Source organism: Diadema antillarum, unplaced genomic scaffold (assembly GCF_040938485.1).
Source record: "Diadema antillarum isolate AM-2024a unplaced genomic scaffold, OU_Dant_1.0 scf00000101, whole genome shotgun sequence".
NCBI classification, from domain to species: domain Eukaryota; kingdom Metazoa; phylum Echinodermata; class Echinoidea; order Diadematoida; family Diadematidae; genus Diadema; species Diadema antillarum.
Window position 1 is genome coordinate 568,355 of NW_027270990.1, and position 21,498 is coordinate 589,852.

The 21,498-nt window shown below is 37.5% G+C and overlaps 1 protein-coding gene across 1 annotated transcript; it reads right to left on the reverse strand.

Moving 5' to 3' along the window:
- Window positions 1-212: 212 nt before the first annotated feature.
- Window positions 213-18,148, reverse strand: LOC139718902 (follicle-stimulating hormone receptor-like). The gene is made up of 7 exons (XM_071630351.1): window positions 18,116-18,148; window positions 17,277-17,348; window positions 12,841-12,921; window positions 10,214-10,282; window positions 8,411-8,479; window positions 7,595-7,666; window positions 213-2,544 (listed from the first exon to the last, which is right to left on the reverse strand). Exons 2-7 carry the CDS (start codon window positions 17,321-17,323, stop codon window positions 213-215), a joined length of 2,670 nt encoding a protein of 889 aa, XP_071486452.1. The 5' UTR covers window positions 17,324-17,348; window positions 18,116-18,148.
- Window positions 18,149-21,498: the final 3,350 nt, after the last annotated feature.

The window sequence follows — 21,498 nt, forward strand, 5'->3', positions numbered from 1 at the left end:
CCATAGAAAGGTAAATAAATATGTGCACTATATACATTCGTTGTGTCCCTGGGTAGACCAAAACGGTCAATAATGTCAGCGACGATTATCGTCGGTCATCATACTTCTGTTTGAGTGCGATGTTGAAGGGGTGCGCTTCTTGGGAAGGGGAGGGACGCAGTTCGAAATAAAGTTTTATGTGTTAGAATCACTGATCCCTGTCTAGGCCCAACCTAAAGAATCGTTTCGTGATCTGCAGAGCACGGCATCATGTGGATCTCGAGGGACTTCTGCGTGTTGTCCTTCTCTGTGGGGGTGGTGTTGACCGATTGGATGCCGCTGTCTGCTCTGCTGTTTTTCCTGAACGCGTCGTTGTCCACGTGGTTGTGGTCGTCGCGATGAGGCGCGAGGCTCAGCCTACAGTTGTTGCGATTCATATCGGAGCCTTCGTCGCAATGCGTGGCGTCATCATCGACCTGATGGTAACTTTCCACCACCTGAGGCAGCAGGTATTGCTTTTCCTTGTGGTAATCTGGTCCCACCATATCGGCACCGACGTTGCTATCAAATTCTGGTGGGTAGAATGACACTTGACCCTCATATTCACCATCGTAGTTGTCATTCTGATCGGCCTCCTCGGGCACGGTTTCAAGACCGTCAACGGAAACCTGGACTGTGACACTGACGCGTTTGACGTACGATTGGTGCTTATCCGAAGCGGACGATGACTGACAGTTGGACTTGCTATCATCCGCCGTGAAGCGTGCCATCTCGCTGTCCCTCGTGTCATCATCGTTCAGGGGAACCATGGGAAATACATTCGCGTTCGCTGTTGACACGTGATTGGGGCTGCTGTTGGAGTTTACCGCTTGGTCTCTGTCACAATTTGCCACAGATGGCATGTTATCGCTGGTGATCCCAGTCAGAACTGACCCCAAAGAATCACGATGACACTGCTTATTTTTGTCGTGTGCTGTGGAGTTGATCTGCGACACAGAACGTTGTCCACTCGTTGCTGTTGGATGGTACTTCATTGCCTGCTTCTCACACATGCCGTGCTTGGCGAGTAGTAGGTACAGATCTCGGCGGAAAGCTTTGGTGAATATGGCGTAGAGAAAAGGGTTTGCGCAAGAGTTGATAGGGTAGAACAAGACGATGAATATTTTTGTTTGGTTCGTTGTCAGGATGTGGTGGCCAAACACCATGGAGAGGCCAAAGAGCGCCATGGGAGCCCAACAAGCGAAGTCGGTGAACACCAGCACGGCCATGCGCTTTGCCACTTTGGAGTCTTTGCGTTGCATGACGGTATGGGGGTTGCGCACCGTCAAGTACATTTTGATGTAACAGAGGCAAATGACAGCAAATGCGATGGTATTAACGAATAATACGATGGCGACGTATGTGATGGTAGCCGTTCCATCTTTGCTTTCGACGTAGAAGGGCAGACACATGCTCGTGATACCGTAGTTACCGACGTTAAAGAGAGGTAGGACTGCCACCAAGATTGCAAACAACCAGCCAGCTATCATGATGCGGGCCGCCAGACGAAGGCGAATACGCTTATTAAGATCGATGGCGTAGATTATGGTATACCAGCGTTCGATTGTGATTACAGTTAGAGAGAATACGGATAGTTCACTGGACAGCATGGAAATGAATCCCGCTACACTGCAACCCGCGCCATACTGCCACTGTAAGGAGTAGTTGAAATACTCCCCTGCCGTGTGAATGTCTACAGAGGCAACCATAAGGAGATACACGCCCATCCACAAATCGGCGAGGGAAAGATTGCACATCAGAAACTTTGGGACAGTCATCTTATGACGCTGCGATGCCAGCACCAGGAGCACAATGAAGTTCCCGATGAGTGCCGTACCGGAGACAATCCAAACCATGACACGAAGAAACACGTACCCCATAACGTCTGAACACGGGTGAAAGGCGTTGGGTTTCGGTGTGCAGTTGACACTGGAGTATTCATATTTAACCACTTCTCCCATGCAGCTGCTGCCATTGTGGCTATGGGAGGTATTGGGGTCGATGACTTCGCTGTTGAAACTGTTATCCTCGTATGTAGGATTGGCTCTCGACGGACTGATTTCAATGGAGCCATTAGTGACTTCACTGGGATCGAAGGGCATGGAGTTTTGGAAGTTGAGCTGATGGCTCTCCTTCAGCTGCTTTGACGACGGAGCGAATATGGACGGGATGTAATCGTCACTGTCCGAACCACGTGGTATTGTGTTCGTTCCGGTCATGATGGGAATATTAAAATTAACGCTCTCTCGATTCTGTGATGTCACCGTCGACATCGTTGTGGACGGACATGGTTTCTCTTCAACCCTCGACGACAGGTCCGTTTTGGCTGGGTTCCCGTAGTTCAATTTGGTCTTGTACGTGAAGGCGCAGCAGTGACTAAAGTAGGTCAGCTTAGCCTCTTTGAGGCGCTCAAAGCGGAAGATGGGCGGAAACTTCTTCAGAGACGGGGTTTTCTCCAGGTTCAGCTCTAGGAGATATTTCAAACCCGCTGTAGGCAGGTGATCTATCAGTGTTTGCTCAAGAGACCTGCATAAGGGCACAAAACATAACAATACGTGTAGATATATATATTTTTTTCATGAAAGTTTTTTTAAAGGATGCTTAGACACAGACATGGACATATACAGAAAAAAAAGGTTCGAATTCCATCTAGGCCTGCCTAATATTGTCAGTTTCTCCGGTTGAGTACGTCCTAAAATTATATGATGAGTAACATTCTTGAAATACAAATTATGCATAAAGATGATAATCCATTTTAGCTTATATCATAACTTTATAACAAAAATAGGGAAAGTGGTAGGGGAAAGAAGTACCATGCTTTATATACTTTATTTTATAGTAAGCACTTCTATATTCAGGGTTGCGGGATAAAAAGATAATGAACATATCAAATTGAATCTAAGTCTGTCTGTACGCACAAAGGATGAAGAGATAAAATTATGTGGCATACGAAATTGTTTCGTTGTCGAAACATTTCACTATTTTTTAAATTTTTTTTTAAACAATAGAGGGTGAAAATGCACTGGGAAGGACTAATAATGACTTCATCATGGAGGTCATTAAAGACTTTAAGTCCATTGTCAGTCCTACTTGATTGTTTTCTGGGCGAAGACTAGTCTTGTTTTCGATTCGATTCGATTTCGATTTCGATTTATTTTCATATTTCTCGATGAAAAATACATCAAATATAACAAAATTAAATGAAGTACATGATATCAAGCTGGAGACATACATAAAATATTGCAAATATATAAAACATATAGTGGTCGATCTATGACGTTTTGAATCTGTGATGGTTGTTGGTGGTTGTTGATGGTAAATGGAAAGAATAGCTTTGTTGGGTTTGATAACCATGATCATCATCCAGATCATCTGTGGATAATTGATGCATAAACACACTAACGATTTAAAAAGCTGAATCACCTACTTTGAATAATTTCTCAGAAAATGATAATTTGTTTGTTTGTTTGTTTGCTTTTATTTCTGCATTCAATCAGATGCAATTTGAATGCAAACTTCAAAAAGTACAAAGACAAAGAATAACAAGTGCAGTGAAATAAATCGATAACAGTACATAAATAGATTCACATAGGTGATTGCATTGAGCAATGTAGATACACAGAAACATAAAATAAAATATACAGTATTTTTCAGTAAACAGCAGAGATAATTGAATGCAGGAGACCACCATCATAAGCGATTAAGCTTGAAATGGATGGAGGCCTCATAAAATGACTATCCAACGACATAACTCTCTTGGAGGAAGGTGATCAGGTGAGTGCAGTGCAGTTGCAGGTGAGAGTGCAAGATGCAGTTGTAGGAAGAAAATTGAGATTGACAATAAGATGACAATCTATACTATAAATATTTGTTAGCTCAATTGGTTTGGAGAATATAATTGTATCAAATATCGTTTAAGTGAAGCTTTCAAAGAATAAATACTTGAACAAGACTTTATATTATCCGGGAGATCATTCCAAATATCCGGACCCGAATGTCTTATAGATTTGTGTGTCACTAATAATTTGGGATTCAAAAGGTGGAAATTTCTACATATACGAGTAGGGTACGAATGGACAGAAGTATTGAACCTAAACATGTTATCAAACGATGATGGAAGTTGATGATGTATATATTTGAACATAATTACTGCTACTTGAATAATATTCAAATCAAAAACCTTCAATGTTTTAAGCTCATGAAATAAAGAATCAGTATGAGCCAGAAAATGCGATCCTGTACAAATACGTATAACTTTCTTTTGTAATTTAAATATAGAATTTATTTTGGTAGAGCCGCAAGTGCCCCATACAACATTGCAATAACTTATATATGGGAGAATTAAGGAATTATATAATAGAAATAAAGTTGAACGAGGAAGAAAGAACTTCAGCTTGGAAATTATCCCTATATTTCTAGAAATACACGTTGTAACATAATGTAAATGCTCATTCCAAGTCAAACTTTCATCTATATATACTCCTAGAAATTTTGAATTCATTTTCTTTTCTAATGGGATATCATCAATGTTAATATGTATCAACGTATCTTCATTATGAGAATGAAGTTTGAAATGAATAAAATGAGTCTTTTTTATATTCAAAGAAAGTTTATTAGACTTAAACCAATTTGATACTTTACTAATTTCAATATTTAAAGTGTCATTTAAAATCTTAAGATCTTTATGAGAATAAAATATATTCGTATCATCAGCAAATAGAACAAAAGAGAGAAGAGAGGATGTATTTATGATATCATTAACATAAAGAAGGAATAATAATGGGCCTAAAATTGAGCCTTGAGGAACACCACATTTAATTAAAAGGGGGTCAGATTCACAACCATTAAAAATAACATATTGTCTTCTATTAGTTAGATAATCTTTAAGCCATAAAAGTGCTTGTCCTCGAATACCGTAATGACTAAGTTTGGTGAGTAAAATAGAATGATCAAGAGTATCGAATGCTTTACTCAAATCGCAAAATATACCTGCAACATGTTCTTTGTTTGCAAAAGCACTCGTGATTTTGTCATGAATTTGTATTAGTGCTAAATCAGTTGAATAATTTTTTCTGAAACCATATTGATTGGGAATAAGTAAATCATACTTATTAATAAATTTAAGAAGTCTATTATAAACAATTTTTTCTAAGATTTTGGATATACTAGGCAATAAAGAAATAGGACGATAATTGCTAATTTCATGAGGATCATCTTTTTTATGTACAGGATTAACTTTCGCTATTTTCAGCAGGTCAGGGAAAATACCTTGTGATAAAGAAAGATTAAATATATAACTTAACGGTTCTGCGAGTGGATAAACTATTTCTTTCAATAACATCATACTTATTTTATCAGAACCACAAGATTTAGAGCTATTTAAAGATTTAGTGATACTAATGATTTCACTGGGACTTGTTGGGTTAAAATAAATAGACTCTTGATTTTGGTCAAAAAGATAATCTGTAAAATGAGCAGAAGTATTGCTAATTTTAGTAGCAAGTTCCGGACCGATATTAACGAAAAATGAGTTAAATGAATTAGCATACATATTAGGATCATTTATTTTAATACCGTTTAATGTGATATCATCCGTTGGCGGAGAATCAGGCTTTTTACCTAGGACCTCTTTAATAATTTTCCATGTTGCATTAATATTCGAAGAAACCTTTTTCATTCTATCAGAAAAATATAATCTGCGGGATAAACGAATCAATTTTGTCAATTTATTTCGATAAACTTTATACATATTCAAATTAGATTCAGTTGGGTTACGAATATGTAACTTATACAAAAAATTACGAGTGTTTATGGATTTCAAAATACCTTTTGTAATCCAAGGATTTCTTGGTTTATTTCGGTTACTTTTTATTCTGCATAAAGGAATATTATTTTCATAATAATACAACAATTTATCATTAAAACATTTATATACCAAATTAACATTGTTAATACTATAAATATCTGTCCATTCCTCTAAAAATAAATTCTGTTTCAATAATTCCACATTACGTTTTGACTCTTTATAGTACCATATTTTATCATGTAATTTATTGCGACCCACTTTACATTCACAAATTGAAAATATTGGTAAATGATCAGAAACTTCAGAACATAATATACCCCCCATAATTGTATTATTATACACATTCGAAAATATATTATCAATCTGAGTTGACGAGTGTGGATTTATCCTGGTGGGTTTATTGATAATCGACATAAAACCATATGAATACATTAAATGCATAAAATTAAGGGAATTATTGTTATCGGATGTGGGGGAAAAGTTAATGTTGAAATCACCAAAAATAAAAACATGTTTGCTTTCATTACCTATCTTATGGAGATATAAATCCAATTCATCACAAAATAATTCACAATTCAGATCAGGAGGTCGATAAATTAAACCTATAATAACGTTTTTAGAGATTGGGTTCTCAATTTCAATAAATAACGTTTCTGCATATCTTAACGTGATTTCAGAACGGATTTTGAACTGTAAATTTTGCGCAATATAAAACGCAACACCGCCACCCCTTTTTCCTTGACGATCAGCCCTAACTAATTTATGATTGGGTAAATTAAAGATATCTGGGGAGTTTTGATGTAACCAAGTTTGATGTAACCAAGTTTATATGGCAAAGATGGTTTCTCCTTAAATATTCTGACAGCACGTTGCCGGGTGAGAAAAATCTTATCAAGAATAAAACAATACAAACAAACAAACAATATTTAATGATGCATTACCTCCCCACACCAGAACACCGTAATATAAAACACTGTGTGTTCATTAGAGTACCATACAATGCTTGCTGAATGTCAGTAAGGAAATTAATATCCTTAAGTTTGTAACGAGTTCTATAGTATCTTTTGTAATTTATACGCGAATGAATTACTAGTATGTGGGAGTTCCATGAAAGGTCATTATTCATGTATAGACCAATAAATATACCTAAATGTGGATTCAGATTATTGCAATCAGGAAGAGGATTTGTTTGACAGCTGCTAAGAACACCATATTTTGAGGGTTTTTTTCCTCAATATTCAGAAATATTTTATTTGCATGTATCTAAGTTTTGGGATCATGATGTCCGAAAGAAAGAAAAAAAATATGTTAGAGTCATCTGCAAATAGGATAAAACGAAACAATTTTGATGACAAGAGATTTTGAGAAGTATGAAATGAAGACCAAGTATAAGAATCATTGTGCAACATCGTACGAAATTCCTTGAGGACTACAAATGAATGTCCTTTTTTTCCACAAATTGTTTTCTATTAGACAAACAGCTTTTGAACCAAGACCTTGCCAAGGATTCTTTGATGGCAAAATTTGTATAGCAAATTATCATGACCCATCGTGTCAAATGCCGTGTCTAAGGCCCGATGGATCAAGTTGAGTTCCCAATTCTTTTAACACCCCCAAGATGATATGCTAAACTCAGTGTTCCAGTCTCACGTGGTCTACTGGTAAGTAACATCCAATTCAGAATGATGAAAAATAATGATACATTTGATTATTACAACATCGTGGATTCTTTATTCTCGATCCTTGATGATGGTTGAACGTGATACTCACAAATCGGTTAGTCCTTCGAAGCCTGCAAATGCATTTTCCGCCAATGTCGTTAGCGGGTTGTGAGCGAGGGATCTAAAAAGACACATACACACAAACACAAGTGGAAGGAAGATTTTGACTTGTGATCATTATGCATTACTACACCTATTGACACCTTGAGGTTACATCGAATTTGAGCTGGTATTTACCGATGATTTCCAAAGTTACATTACTACTTAGCAGTGTCGTAACCCATGATTGTAGTATGACGTTATAATGTTATGATCACAGTGTGTGGACAGGTCATAGTGTATGTTCTTCTTGTGTATATGCCTATTATAAACGGGTTTTCTTCAGATCCATCTTTGCTACTATACTTCCCCTACAAATACTCCTAAAGCGTCTGCTATTATTGTCATCGTTTTACAGTTTTATAATTATTTTCTTCACTTTGACAACGGCGGCAGATATGAAACTGATGATCACCTACATGTCAACTTATTCTTTTGATGTTTTCAATGTTTTCTTACATTGCTTTGACGAAAATGAATGATACTTGTCAAGTGATGGCGCCGTCTAAGAATTCCGCTACTCCACCTCCCTTACCCCCAAAAGATATCACTGTGGTGCCCACTCAAATATTTTTTCCCCCACAGAATCCCTATAGTAAAGTACCTGACTATCCTAAGTCTATACTTAAACGCAATGTTTTTTGTTAAATCTTATGGTTTGCCATTTATTACAAGTACATTGCAATGTTGTTTTTATGAGCCCCAACATATAAATATTATTTACAAATAAATTGGGAAAGGTGAGGGTATATTCTTGAATACTCACAACGAGCCTATTGTCGCTCCAAAGAAAGTGTTATCGTTCAAATGCTCGATTTTGTTGGATGCCAAACTCCTGCATAAAAGAATAAACAGACACAAAAGAAAACAAAGCAAACGGAAATCAATCACAGAGCAACTCTTGGTCCCGGTAACTCTCTTCCATGCATGGATTCTATCTGGGCAGCGTGTGATCACTTTTTGTCTATAGAGAATGTGGATTAGGCCTATTTGCATGCGATATCGTGCGAGATTCTGTAGAGGTTGGATGGTCTCTCCTCCCGTAACACTGCGGAAGTAACGGATGACAATTTCCCTTGTGTATAGTCTTCAGTAATGTCTTTCACATCCCACGATACATTGCCACATGAGGAACTTCCTCTCGACGAATAACCAGCCTTATAAGCTGTAACGACCATGGTGTAAAACAGTTTGCCAATAAGATGTAAGAAAATTCATCGCCATAAAATCGAATGGTGTAATGTTTGTGCAAGCAATAAAACACTGGGTGCATGGCTTCTTTACTCATGGATCGTTGCCAGAAAATTGATTGTAGATGTAGCGTAAGGTTTTAGGACATGAAAAAAAAAATGCATATGGGAAATTGGCTTAACGTCGGAAACAGCCATAGAAATTGACTTAACAATATTTTAACAACGAGATTTTAAACTTCCGACACGCCCCAAATGGGTTTGAATCCTTGAAGCAATTTTCGACGTAAAATGCCGGCAAATACCCGGATGTCTCCTTTGCGCCGCTTTAGGGTTGTAATGCACCAGAAATTTCTATTTTCCTGTTGATTTATTAGCTTTCAAGAATGTTATGTTAGTGCAACCCTCGGATATTGTACAAAATCACCATATTTTCAGGGTCGTTTATGAAATTTCTTCCTCGTTTCACACTTAATGGTATCCAAATCTTCTCGATGAGTTGATTAAGCAGGCCACTGTATATGAAATGGCAACGACGTACAACAAATTGATAACTATCAATCTAATGTAGTCCGCGTATTTGTATTAAAGTTAGACAAAGAGGACCTTTTTGGCATCTTCACGATAACATAACAAGGACATCATGTGAACAAGGCTGGAGAAAAGTTGGCCCCATCCCAAGTTGAACATCAGGACCTTAGTGGGTTATGCTGCCCTTCATATCAGGGTTTTATCTCTAATCTAAAGTAAGGTGTAATTGGAACGAGTTCCCTGTCTACACAACGCAATTTAACTAGCTAAGTGCAAGCCATCCGACGCCATATACGTCGATAAGCATGCAGAATGTGTTCTTCTTGACATGTTAAAAAGTTAAATCATAAAACTGGTGACACGTAAATCAGAAGAATAATAAAACTAAGGAAATCTAATGTGTAAAATGAAAAGAAAGCTGTTTACAACTTTTCTCCGATGTTATCAGCGCCTTTGAGTGATTACTATGTCTTAAAGAAAACCAGCATAAATTGTCTACAGTTTGGAAAGAGAATGAATTCACAGCATTTTCATGTATAAACCTACAGGAAAATAAATTGTGAGGTTATGTAGATCACATTTAACTTAATTGGTATGATGTCACTGTGATAAATATTGCTGTCTTAAAAAAAAACAACACACACATAACTTTGAAATCCAGTAGTTTTCTTAATTTCAAGCATGGGTTCATTTTTCTATGAAACGTGTATACTGCTGTATAATTCATTTGATATAGCTTGTCTTATAATATTCAATCAATTCGAATAAAGTGTTCAGATCTGCTTTCACAATAACGGCGGTAATCCCATTCGCAGATGACAGAAGGGATATCTGGAAGGGATGCTTACAGCTTGTTGATTCTCAGGCCCTGGAAACAGTTCTTCCTGATATATCTGATGTGGTTTGATGACAGGTCCCTGGAAAAGAATCGAAGAGAAGAAAAACTAATGACAGCCATTGTCGTAGAAGTATAGTACGTAAGTACTCTGCAGCAATATAGTGGTAAATTACAGTTGTAAACGCAGTCTTCGTGGTCGTATGATTATTATTGCACAAGAAATGAGAAGATTATTATAAGTAGAGGAATAATGAAAAGAAGAAAAATTACGATGATGATGGAAATTATATCAATATTGATGATACTCAAGGAAGAGAAGAAGATATAGTTATTGCAATGATAATATTATCAATATGTTTGTTAATTAGGTATTCCGGGTTTGCTGTTCGTTCTTCTTACAGAGGCGTTTATTTTGTCAAGGCTATTCCTGAATTCCTGAATTATTATGTATCATGTGCATCTTGCACATTATTACAATTACGTAACTATGTTGCTCGGGTGACGAGAAATCTTGCAAATGTATTACAAGTGGTTTTCTCGTTATTTTCTAATATATTTTCGTTGTTTGTTTCTCTTGCTCTTTTTGCTCTCATTTTATTTACGTCCCACTCCTTCCTTTCATAGTTTTCGTTAGTAGGTTGTTTGTTTATAAGACCAACATTTTCGTCGCGGGACCTATACAATACAAGCTTTGCTTTTTAGTAGGTCCCCCACATTTCATGTTTGTAAAATTCTCTTCTCTTGTCTTCTGTCTTAATTACGACGTTATGTCTAGTGTCATGTTCTTCGATTGTATCTTATGTTTGAGATGTGGAACATTAAAATCAAAACAAATATACAGGAGTCGTAGTACACGGTACAAAAATGGAAAAAAAAAAGATAACACGTCCAAAAAAAAAAAAACATGAGAAGGGGCGCGACAAGAAGAACGAAAACAGCAAAGGGGGAATGTAAGTCAGTGTCAAGGCGTATGAGTTGCACGGGCTGAGGAAGAAATGAAGTTTATCTCGAGAGTCGGGATGGATTATGGAGAGGATTGAGAAGGGGTATATAAAGGGTAAAGCTGAGTACGTTCGTCATAAGAAATCAGCATATAGGCCTTATTTATTTCGGGGGATTGAACATTAATCATAATAAATACCAAAAACAAACAAGCCAGACATCACTAAGACTGATTTTCATGATAATGTAAACCCCATAAGGGAGTTGCAAAGCGATGACATTATCATCTAATTGTATATGAACTTTGATGTATCTGTCATCAATATCAATGTTCCATGAAAACACGGAGAGAATTTTGAACGTTTCGTCACTTTTCTATTTTTCGAGTTTATTTGTCTGTGTTTGTTTCATTTTTATCAGAGAAATGGCTGGATAGCCCAAATGCAGCTGCACTAGGTGGTCTTCCATGGGGTCGAGTTGACTGTGGGGCGGACAACGTTATCGGGGTATAATACACACCCTGCTCTTTGCCATGAAGAGGGATCTTGTACGTGCATGAGTTGTGGCTCTCTCACATACGGGACCTCCCTTTTATGTCCTATGATCCGAGGGACAGATTGGAAGTCCGATTGGATTGAATGATTCATTTTAGTCGTATATCCACTATACCACAGTGCCCCAAAGGCACTGTGGAGTAGTGGATAAGACACCGTCTTGACATTCAGTCAGTGGTCCCGATTTCGAATCCCATCGAGTGCCCATGTCCATGAACAATGATATGTTTTACCCCCTCCCCTCCCCCCCCCCCCCCCATATCCCTCTCGAATCAGGTGTAATGTATGGGTACGTGGCAACGCTAAAGGGTTATTATGATAATGACAGGGCCCTCTGGTAGAGCAGTGGCAACACTATAGAGAGGCTATCCTGGCATAAAGATCATATCACTATTATTCCTATATAATTGTGTTTGTTTGATCTGGGTGCCCCAAATGAGACCTTTCAGCCAATATCAGCATCATTCTGAAAGACACAGTCGCTTTTCAAACGTGACTTTCACTTCAGGTAGCACAAAGCACCATCCGAACACATCCACGGCATGTAAATAATCACGTGCCAGTATAGATTCTGTCCAAGACTTTGAACGCCAATAGTGATGTCATATCCATGTCATAATCGATATCCACTTGATTATGATGTCATTCCACGTGACTCAGTAACTGATGGATGTCAGTGATATGTTTGTCGGGGAACATCGTGAGGCATTCTGAAGATGCTGAAGACACCAGCATCTTCTCCTCGGATAGAAACTCTAGTGCTCTTTAAAATGCAGTATAACCACTGTATTAGAGGTGATCTAAACAAGCTAAAATGTTGTCATTAAACTTGACTCAAACAAAGTGTATGGTTTCTTTTGAAACAATGAATATTCTACCCGGTATATTATTCGTTGACGGTTTGGAACTAAATATGGCTGAATGTATGGAATTTCGTTGTTTTGATTTTTTTTTTTGTGTGTGTGTGTATGTGTGTGTAAATTAACACTGAAATTTCATACCCATTTTCTATGTTATTTACAATGAATGGGTGATTCGAGAACACAAAAAGCACCCTTCTTAAGGGTCCATCTTATCTTTTTTTTTTGCATCGGCATCACGTGACTGTTATCATAGACAAACAATGCAGTGAAATACTTACATGTTGATAATCAAAGGTCTATCGTCGTTTGTGAAGGCAGTGAAGTTTGGGACAGCGTCGAGATTGCACTTGATTATTTGTCTGTCATATGATGAAATAAACGAAATCAAAACATCAAAAGTGAAAGTGAGGAATCCGAACATTACAGATGCATTGAAAACAAAAGAAGAAGAAGAAGAAGAGAGAGAAAGTACAATGGATCAGAAAGTAGCTAGGGTACGTACCATAATCAGGTAATAAAATTACTGAGAATTGGATTCGTTTTCTCGGCGAACACCTTGCATGATTATGGGAAAAACGTCCTTCTTTCTTTTCACATGAATAACGATCGACACACACAAGACACGTGCATCCCCCTATTTTGTATGTTCAGCGGCACTTATTTCCTGCAAACGATAAACATATTGCGTACAATGCAATTATTTTGAACATGCTCGCGGTACGTCTCTAAAAGTATAGAACATGTGGCGACAGTACCCTCAATATTAATGAATATCATGTTCAGTACTTCACAGAATTATGAATGAGAGATAAAGATACAGAAACAGAAAAAGATCAAGGACAATTAAGAAAAAAAGACATTAGGAATGGACATGAAGACAAAGCCGTAGATCGATAGAATAATAATAATAATAATAATACATACAATTTCTATAGCGCCGTTCTCCACTTTGATTAAATGCTCAAGGCGCTTTACAATTGTGCATCAAAGCAAACAGATTGAAAATACAAGTACATCACAGTAATAGAAGAAGGATGAAGAAGCAGAAAAAAAAAAGACATGAAAGTCTGTCTTCAAAAGACACTGGTCTTCAAAATGCACTGCTAAACAGATAGGATTTTAAATTACTCCTGAAAGATGTTATAGAGCTCGAGTCTTTCAGCTCACGAGGAAGTGAATTCCACAGTGTTGGTCCAGCGTGAGCGAAAGCTCGTTCCCCCCAAGATTTCCTAGAAAACGGAATATGTAAGAGACCTGAAGTTGAGGATCGAAGAGTTCGTGAAGGTTGGTATTGACGAAACAAACAAACATTGTAATCAGGAGCTGTTCCCTCAATAACATGATAAACCAAAAGAAGTATCTTAAACCGAATACGCTCCTGTACAGGCAACCAATAAAGACTCTTCAGGATAGGTGTGATATGACTGCGTTTACTTGACAAAGAAACAATACGTGCAGCGGCATTTTGTAGCTTTTGTAATTGGGCAATTTGCGAGTTTGGTAGATTGAAAAACAAACCATTACCGAAATCAAGGCGTGAAGAAATAAGTGCATGAACAAGTTTTTCCGTGGCAGAGCGAGTCAAATACTTGCGAATAAAACCAATATTGCGCAATTGATAACGGACTGATTTAGAAATGTTGGTGATTTGATCTGACATAGCCATGTGAGAGTCAAACATAACACCCAGATTGCGACATGACTTTGACAGAGGAATATCATTACCTACAATCGAAATACAATTAATATCCAACTTATTCAAGTGAGATTTAGAACCAAAAAGGATAAATTCACACTTGCTGTGGTTTAGAAACAATGAGTTAGACCTCATCCAAGCATCAATATCAATGATGCAATTTTCTAGACAGCGCAGTGCATGAGATGCTTGGATTTGATGTGGTGGAAAAGATACAAAAACTTGTATGTCGTCTGCATATAGATGATACCGAACAGAATGCCTTTGAAATATTTTCCGCAGACCGATCAAATAGATAGAAAAAAGGGTGGGCCCGCCAACAGAGCCTTGAGGTACACCACAGCCTAATGGCTTTGAAGACGATGTGACACCATTCAAAAGAACAGACTGTGAATGGTGTGATAGGTATGATTTAAACCATTCGAGAGCTTGTCCCTGGATACCCAAACTTCTGAGTGTATTGACAAGAATTCTGTGATCTACAGTGTCGAAGGCCGAAGACAGATCCAACAAAACCATTGCTGTGACGGATCCGGAATCCATTTCCCTTAAAATATAACTAGAAACATTTATCAAAAGGGTCTCCACACTATGGTGAGGGCGATAAGCCGACTGTAAAGGATCGAATAGACCATGTTCCAGCATATAGTCTGAGAGTCTCGAGAACACAACTCTCTCTAAAATCTTGAACAAAAATGAAAGATTGCATACAGGACGATAACTTGTCAATGATTCCTTATCCAATGAAGGTTTTTTTCAGCAAAGGACGGATCAGAGCATTAAAAGCATTAAAAGCATTTAAATTGAAAGTGACATTTTCGGAGAAGTGAATCTTCGAGTGTCCTGTGGCGTGAAATGTGCAGGTGAGAAGATTAAGACACAAGGCACGGGTTACTTGATAATGACAAATTGTTATCTTATCTGCAGTTGCGATCTCACAAATTGCATTTGTAGAGGGAGACAAATTGATGAAAACTCACACCTGAACAACTACTTTTTTTCCAAAACGTTTTTCTTACCTATACGAAGTAGTAGAATCCGTTTGTCTAATTATATGATTTGTATACAGATACGTCACTATCGAGACTTCCTCCCCCCTCCTCTCTCTAAGTCATAAACCATCTTCCAGTAGTAGGCTTCACTTTCTCCGCTCCCACCCCCTCTCTTATACTCTCACATTATTAAGATTACATGAACAGTTCTTCCCACTACTTGTCAAAACGCTGAAAGAAAATATCTCCCCACAGGATGATCCGATGGTGTGTAGACACGAAAAGTATCATTATGAGTGTCCACGGGCTACGAAAACACAATACGCACAGGGAAAGATAGAACCCCTTTGTTAACCCGTTTCCCCCAGAGAAATTTCGATTATTGCGTTTCGTAAAGACGCTTGTATCAGCCCAGCAGCAGAACACACCGGAAAACATCAAAAACAAACAATCAAGATTTTCTAGGACATCTGATATTTTAGGTGAAGACTAAAAAACGACAATTACGCCATGTTTTTGTCCAAGTGCCGACCTCTTTTTTTTCTCTCTCTCTCTCCTTCTGAAAAGAGTACAGTGTATGTGCACCAATTTCTGTCATTTAGTGTCACTCTCATACGAACTTAACGACACTCTGTCGAGAGGCCCATAGAGTAATTTTTATTAGCTTTCAAATAAAATCTAAAGTCTAAATCCGTACCAATGACCTTGATAGTTTCACCCCACCCCCACCCCCACCCCCTCCTCCTTGGTCGGCGTTTCTGGTTGAGAGTCTGACTCTGTTATGAATGAATGACTGAGTGAGATACTGAGAGCCAGTATGACCCAAACTCGACTTTACGCATCAGTAAGGCAGAGGGAGGGGATGTTCTCTCCTCCCTCTCCCTCCCCGAAATTTTAATCACCCCTTTCTCTTTACACTTGAATATTACATTTCCAAACTCCCTATACATTCACTACCAGAAAGTGGTCAACCTGAAAGAGGTGCATAGTTGACATCTTCAGCAGCAAAAATTCAAGAAAGATAAGCTGCAAACTTCTTTTTTTTTTTGCATAGCTGATTTGTCAAACCAAACTATCAAAGGTGAAATATAAACAATTGATATTTACGTGAAGAAATATTACCTCTCCCAGGTCGAACCCACCTCTCGGCCGCTTCACTCCCTAAGAAAAGCCCACTACATTCCAAATTTGACCCCCTCCCTTAAGTTTCTTATTAGTTACGGACCCAAGAGGTGCAGGACTAGTATTTTAGAAATCTACTCCCAGTTTGAATCGCTTTTAAAAGCCAGATTATAATATATCAAGTAGAATTTAAAGACATGAAAGTCAAGTTTATCGCCGAAAGACAAAACTTCCAGCGCTCATATGGTGGGAAAAAAAACTCACATTGTCGTACACGTACAATGACGTCACAGGTGACACATCGTGTTCCATGAACCTTCAGATCCATGTTAGCGAATTCAACAGTAGAGCCCCAAGCAATATCGTTTAAAATCCCATGTGTACGAAAGATCAACTCTTACTGCAAAATATTCTGGGGAAATGATATAGGGTCTTCAGAAATACGAATCCGTGACGAAAATTCTTGGCGCCATTTCAAGGTAACTTCTGTTTGAGAAAGAAAATGCATATTACACTAAAATTGGCTATAATTAGTGACTGCACATTCCAAGAGTGCAAGCTGAAAAATTTAATCTCAATAAATATTCTTTGTCATGATCGATATTCAAGACTCCAAACGCATCGCACAATCATCCTACCCTCTCTGCCATCAAAACCTAGAAAACAAGTATCAAGTCACACACACACGCACACACCCACACAAATGGTTGACACGTGGCAATCTGTCCATCCAGTCTCAGTCAAACCTGACACACTGCTTTCCTTGGTTGCGGTAGCGAATCACCAAGCCAATCTGATAAATTACGCAAGAACTAACATCTAGTTTGGTTTTAATCGCTGTCAAAATATAGCTCTGCTTAAATCCTTCCCATGCAAAGTATTCTGTCCATTCCCAGAAACTCACATTTCTTGTAGCCGTGGCAGATCTCTGAACAGATCTGGGAGAGGCATCTGGAGCGGAAGATTAACCAGCTCTCTGTGGATTGCATAATTTAAATAAGAAGAAGCTAAGTTACTCAATAGTCAGAAAGACCAGGGAGGTGTGAGAGACTAACTTTCAGAATCTTACTGTCAGAAAAAAAAGTATCCCCTGCATGTCAACCGTACACAGGCATAATCAGCAAGCCACAATACGGTTTACGCAGTGTCACAGTATTGTATTTACTTGCTGCTGCTGCTGCTTTGCAATTCAGATAAAATGTTTTTTGCTTCTTGTACAACTTTTGAATATAAAACAGAACTAAACCTATTTAATCAGTTAGTCAACAGATCAATTTACTCATCTTTCTAATCATCACAAGAATCTTCGATCAAACATCCTCCTTTCTCTTCATCCATGCATTTATTTATCAGTTCATCCATCCTTCGAAATCATAACTTTCTATCCGCAACCCATGTATCCATCTTATTATTCATTCATTCATAATGTACTTACTTACATATCATCAGCTCTCTGAGTCTTTATACATTGTAGTATTAAACTTGAAAAGCTATCATTGATAATCAGCAGTTCTTCAAAGTCCTTTTGGGACAATGTTTGTATTTGTTTCGGAGCTCTTTACCCCCTATTTCCACGTCAAGCACTCTTTAAACTGAATCATATAAATCTATATTAAGATTCTTCACATATTCATAAAAAATAAACGCATATTTTATGTAGAAATGGCTTTGGTTGAGCATCTAATTTCCATTTTTTCAAATTTTCCCCAATTTCTAAAGAAGTTCTACCTGAATAATACTTACATGCGAAGAAGGTTTCCATGTCCTTCGAACGTATGTTCTTCTATTATCTCCAATTTCTTGTTGTTTTTTAGGGTTCTGCGAAAGAGAGAGAGAGGAAAAAAATCACAATGAACGTATTCACGGTGAGCGTAATGATGATGCACGTAGAAAAAAAACAACAAATATTCAAATATCCATCAATGTACAAGGTATTCTGCAATGTAATTATGTATAATCAGCGACATGTGTTGGAGAAACAGTATGGCTCCTGGAAGAGAAGGAGCAGGGTCGATGCAACTTATGTGAAAAAGTGTTTATGTGTGCTTACAATCAATATTGTTCAGGTTTAATGAACGAAAGAATTGCTGATACTGCCAGAATAGGGCCTATAGTAGTAGCCAGCATCATCCAAAATGTTTAACCATGCAGTGTCTGTGTCTGTATAGTTTTAAAAGACGTATGCAATTAAAGAGCAAATAATTACCATGCACAATAATATTTATGATGGATTATGCATGATGATAATGATGATGATAAAACGAGGGAGCGATGAGAATGAATGTTATTAAATGACATAAAAAAGAATGATGATGCTTTGAACACAATGATTAAAGTAAGAATGCAAAGAAAACAAATTAGAAAATTTTCGATACAATACGCAATTGTTTAATATATGTGTTTTAATATTTGATTTGATTTGATTTGATTTGATTTATTCACAAAATACATATATATACATACGTTATTCACAAATATGCACATAGTTTGTACATGAAATATTTGTGTGGATCGTCATAACCTATATATGAAAAGCTTGACTGGGACGTCCAGTAGGGATAACTTACCCATGATAATGCACATAAACATCATTTTTTTTAAAGTATTATGCACGCTCAATGAATTCATAGATAGGGAAATGAGAGAAGGAGAGAGAAAGAAAGAAAGAGAGAGAGGAAAAATAAGTACTCTACATCATGGATGTTAAGGGTATACAAGACTGATAATTCTAGTGACAAAGAAAGACTAGCTGCTATTATGTACGTAATGTATGTAATGACAAAATAAACCTGTGAACATGGGCGTGCAGACACCATTGTGTCCTCCCAAAACATCACTTCACATTGTATATAAAATGAATGGTAGAAATATAAACGTGTTAAAAAATCCCTGCAATAAACATGTGATAAACATTCACGGTGTCCTTATCTTTTAATCTTTTATGAGAAATTTGATATAGAAATGATCCTCCCTCCCCCCCCCCCAAAAAAAAAAGACAAATGTAATTAACAAAAGTAAATAATTAATGTTGTCCTCTTCATAATAATGTTATAAGAATGAAACACGTAAACATATCTTATCGTGAAAGTTAAATTACTTACATTGCTTGTAAATTCGTAAAATTGGCTAAGTCTTCTCCCGAGAGTCGCCGTAATCCTGATTGCTCGATCACCCTGTAACATGGAAAAAAGCAAAGATTGAAAATTTGAATTAAAGAAAAAAGTTGCTCTCATCCTTGTGTTCTAGCTCTCTCAGTTATAGGATTGCGTGATATACCAACTCATTATGATCCAAGGTCGTCTCTATATTCATACACTCTTAGTGATTGTAGATAGTACTGTTATGCAACAACAACAACAGACAACTTATTTGTACTATTGCTAATAACAACGACAATTATTAATGAGAAGAATGATAGCATTTTTATACCAGTAGCGATAGCAGTGGATGCATCGATATCAGTGTCAATAATGATTATCATAATCGTCACTATTAAAATTCCAAAATAAGACGACACGCAGGCTATTCTCAGAACCTCTCAAGTAAAATAATCAGCGAATGTAATTTCCATCGTGTGATATCCTATTAGCCAATGACGCTGTACATCTACGCAATATTAGATCAGTTTTACGAGGGGAGGTGGATCACTACTTTGTCAAAACAAACTAAAGAACAAGAAAAAAAAAAGGTGTTCGTGTTCATGATAGTATGTACATGTGCATACGATCGGTGTGATATATTCATAATTCGCAGTAATGTCCGCCGACAGTATTATGAATGAAGATTTTTGTATCGCGGTTGGATGCAACATAATGTAGAGAGAGAGAGAGAGAGAGGGGGGGGGGTACGAATTTTCGCTCTGGCTTTCCGGATTTAAGTCTGTCATGATTCTCGACACATTAACAAATCAAAACGCTCACAAATCGTAAGGACAAATGGATCCCGTATACGAGAGGATTTATACGCAGCGCGTCCAGAGTGCAAAGCCCGGATATACATTTCCACGTATATATTCTCCTTAACAAGAAATGAATGTCGAGGTACATAACAGGAAATGACTATGAATGACTTATCACGCGGCTAGTATACGGTAAATCCGCATAATACATGGTGTTTGCTGAAGTATCTTAGGCAAAAGATAAGAGGAAAAAAAACATGAGAGCAAAAGAAAAGTGAACAGTCATGTCTGATGTGACACCATGGAGCTGCTATAGTTTAGTAGCTACATGGTGGCGCGGTGAGAAAGATCATACTATTATGATGATCTCTGTTTTGCTTCCTTGAGCCCCTACTCATGCATTTTTATGCATGGTGAAGCTGCCATGTTACCATCCTTGTTCACTGTGATTTGTTATAAATTTTGAAAACATTCTTATTCCTCATCAAAATCACTATAAATTCTGAAACTCTGTACCCTATATGCAGCATAACCCCTTTCTATAATATTGTTCTAATGTAAAAATCTGAAAATCATCCGGAGTTCTCATTTAGTGTTTTCAAATGGCAACGATCACTGGGATAGAAAAATAACCATTCTCTTTATTGATGCAAATATCTTGTTATATTTGCATACCTTTGATCAACTTTACGATTTGACTTTATTAAACGAATTTGAAAAAAAAACAACAACAACAAGTGTATTCAAGCCAAGGAAAACGTCAGCCCAGCTAGGCACGTTGTTTACTGTGTGACATAATGTTTGTTTGTTTGTTTTATCAGGAACTTAACTTTCAAGAAAATCTCGAATCATCTCTTCTTATTTCTAATTTGAGGGAGCGGGAATGAGATTATGGGGGGGGGGGCAATACTCTATCACGGCTACGAAAGAGACAGCAACAACGATGATTCCCGGCACTTCAGACATGTTCGCTAGAGGTAAATAATGATGTTTGCTAGAAGAGGTCAAGCGACAGGTAGGGCGAGCGGGACATCTTAGAAGGATGGACGGTATTTAGTCAAGATATCCGACGGTCTGTGATTATCCACTTCTTTACGAGGAAAATGTCAAGTGGTACACGGCGGCCGCGGTTGTAACCTGGCGATACAATTTGTTTACCACATCGTTCGTTCTGCAATTCTGAAAACAACAACAGCAACAACAATCGTCTGCGGTTAAATTCTGTGAC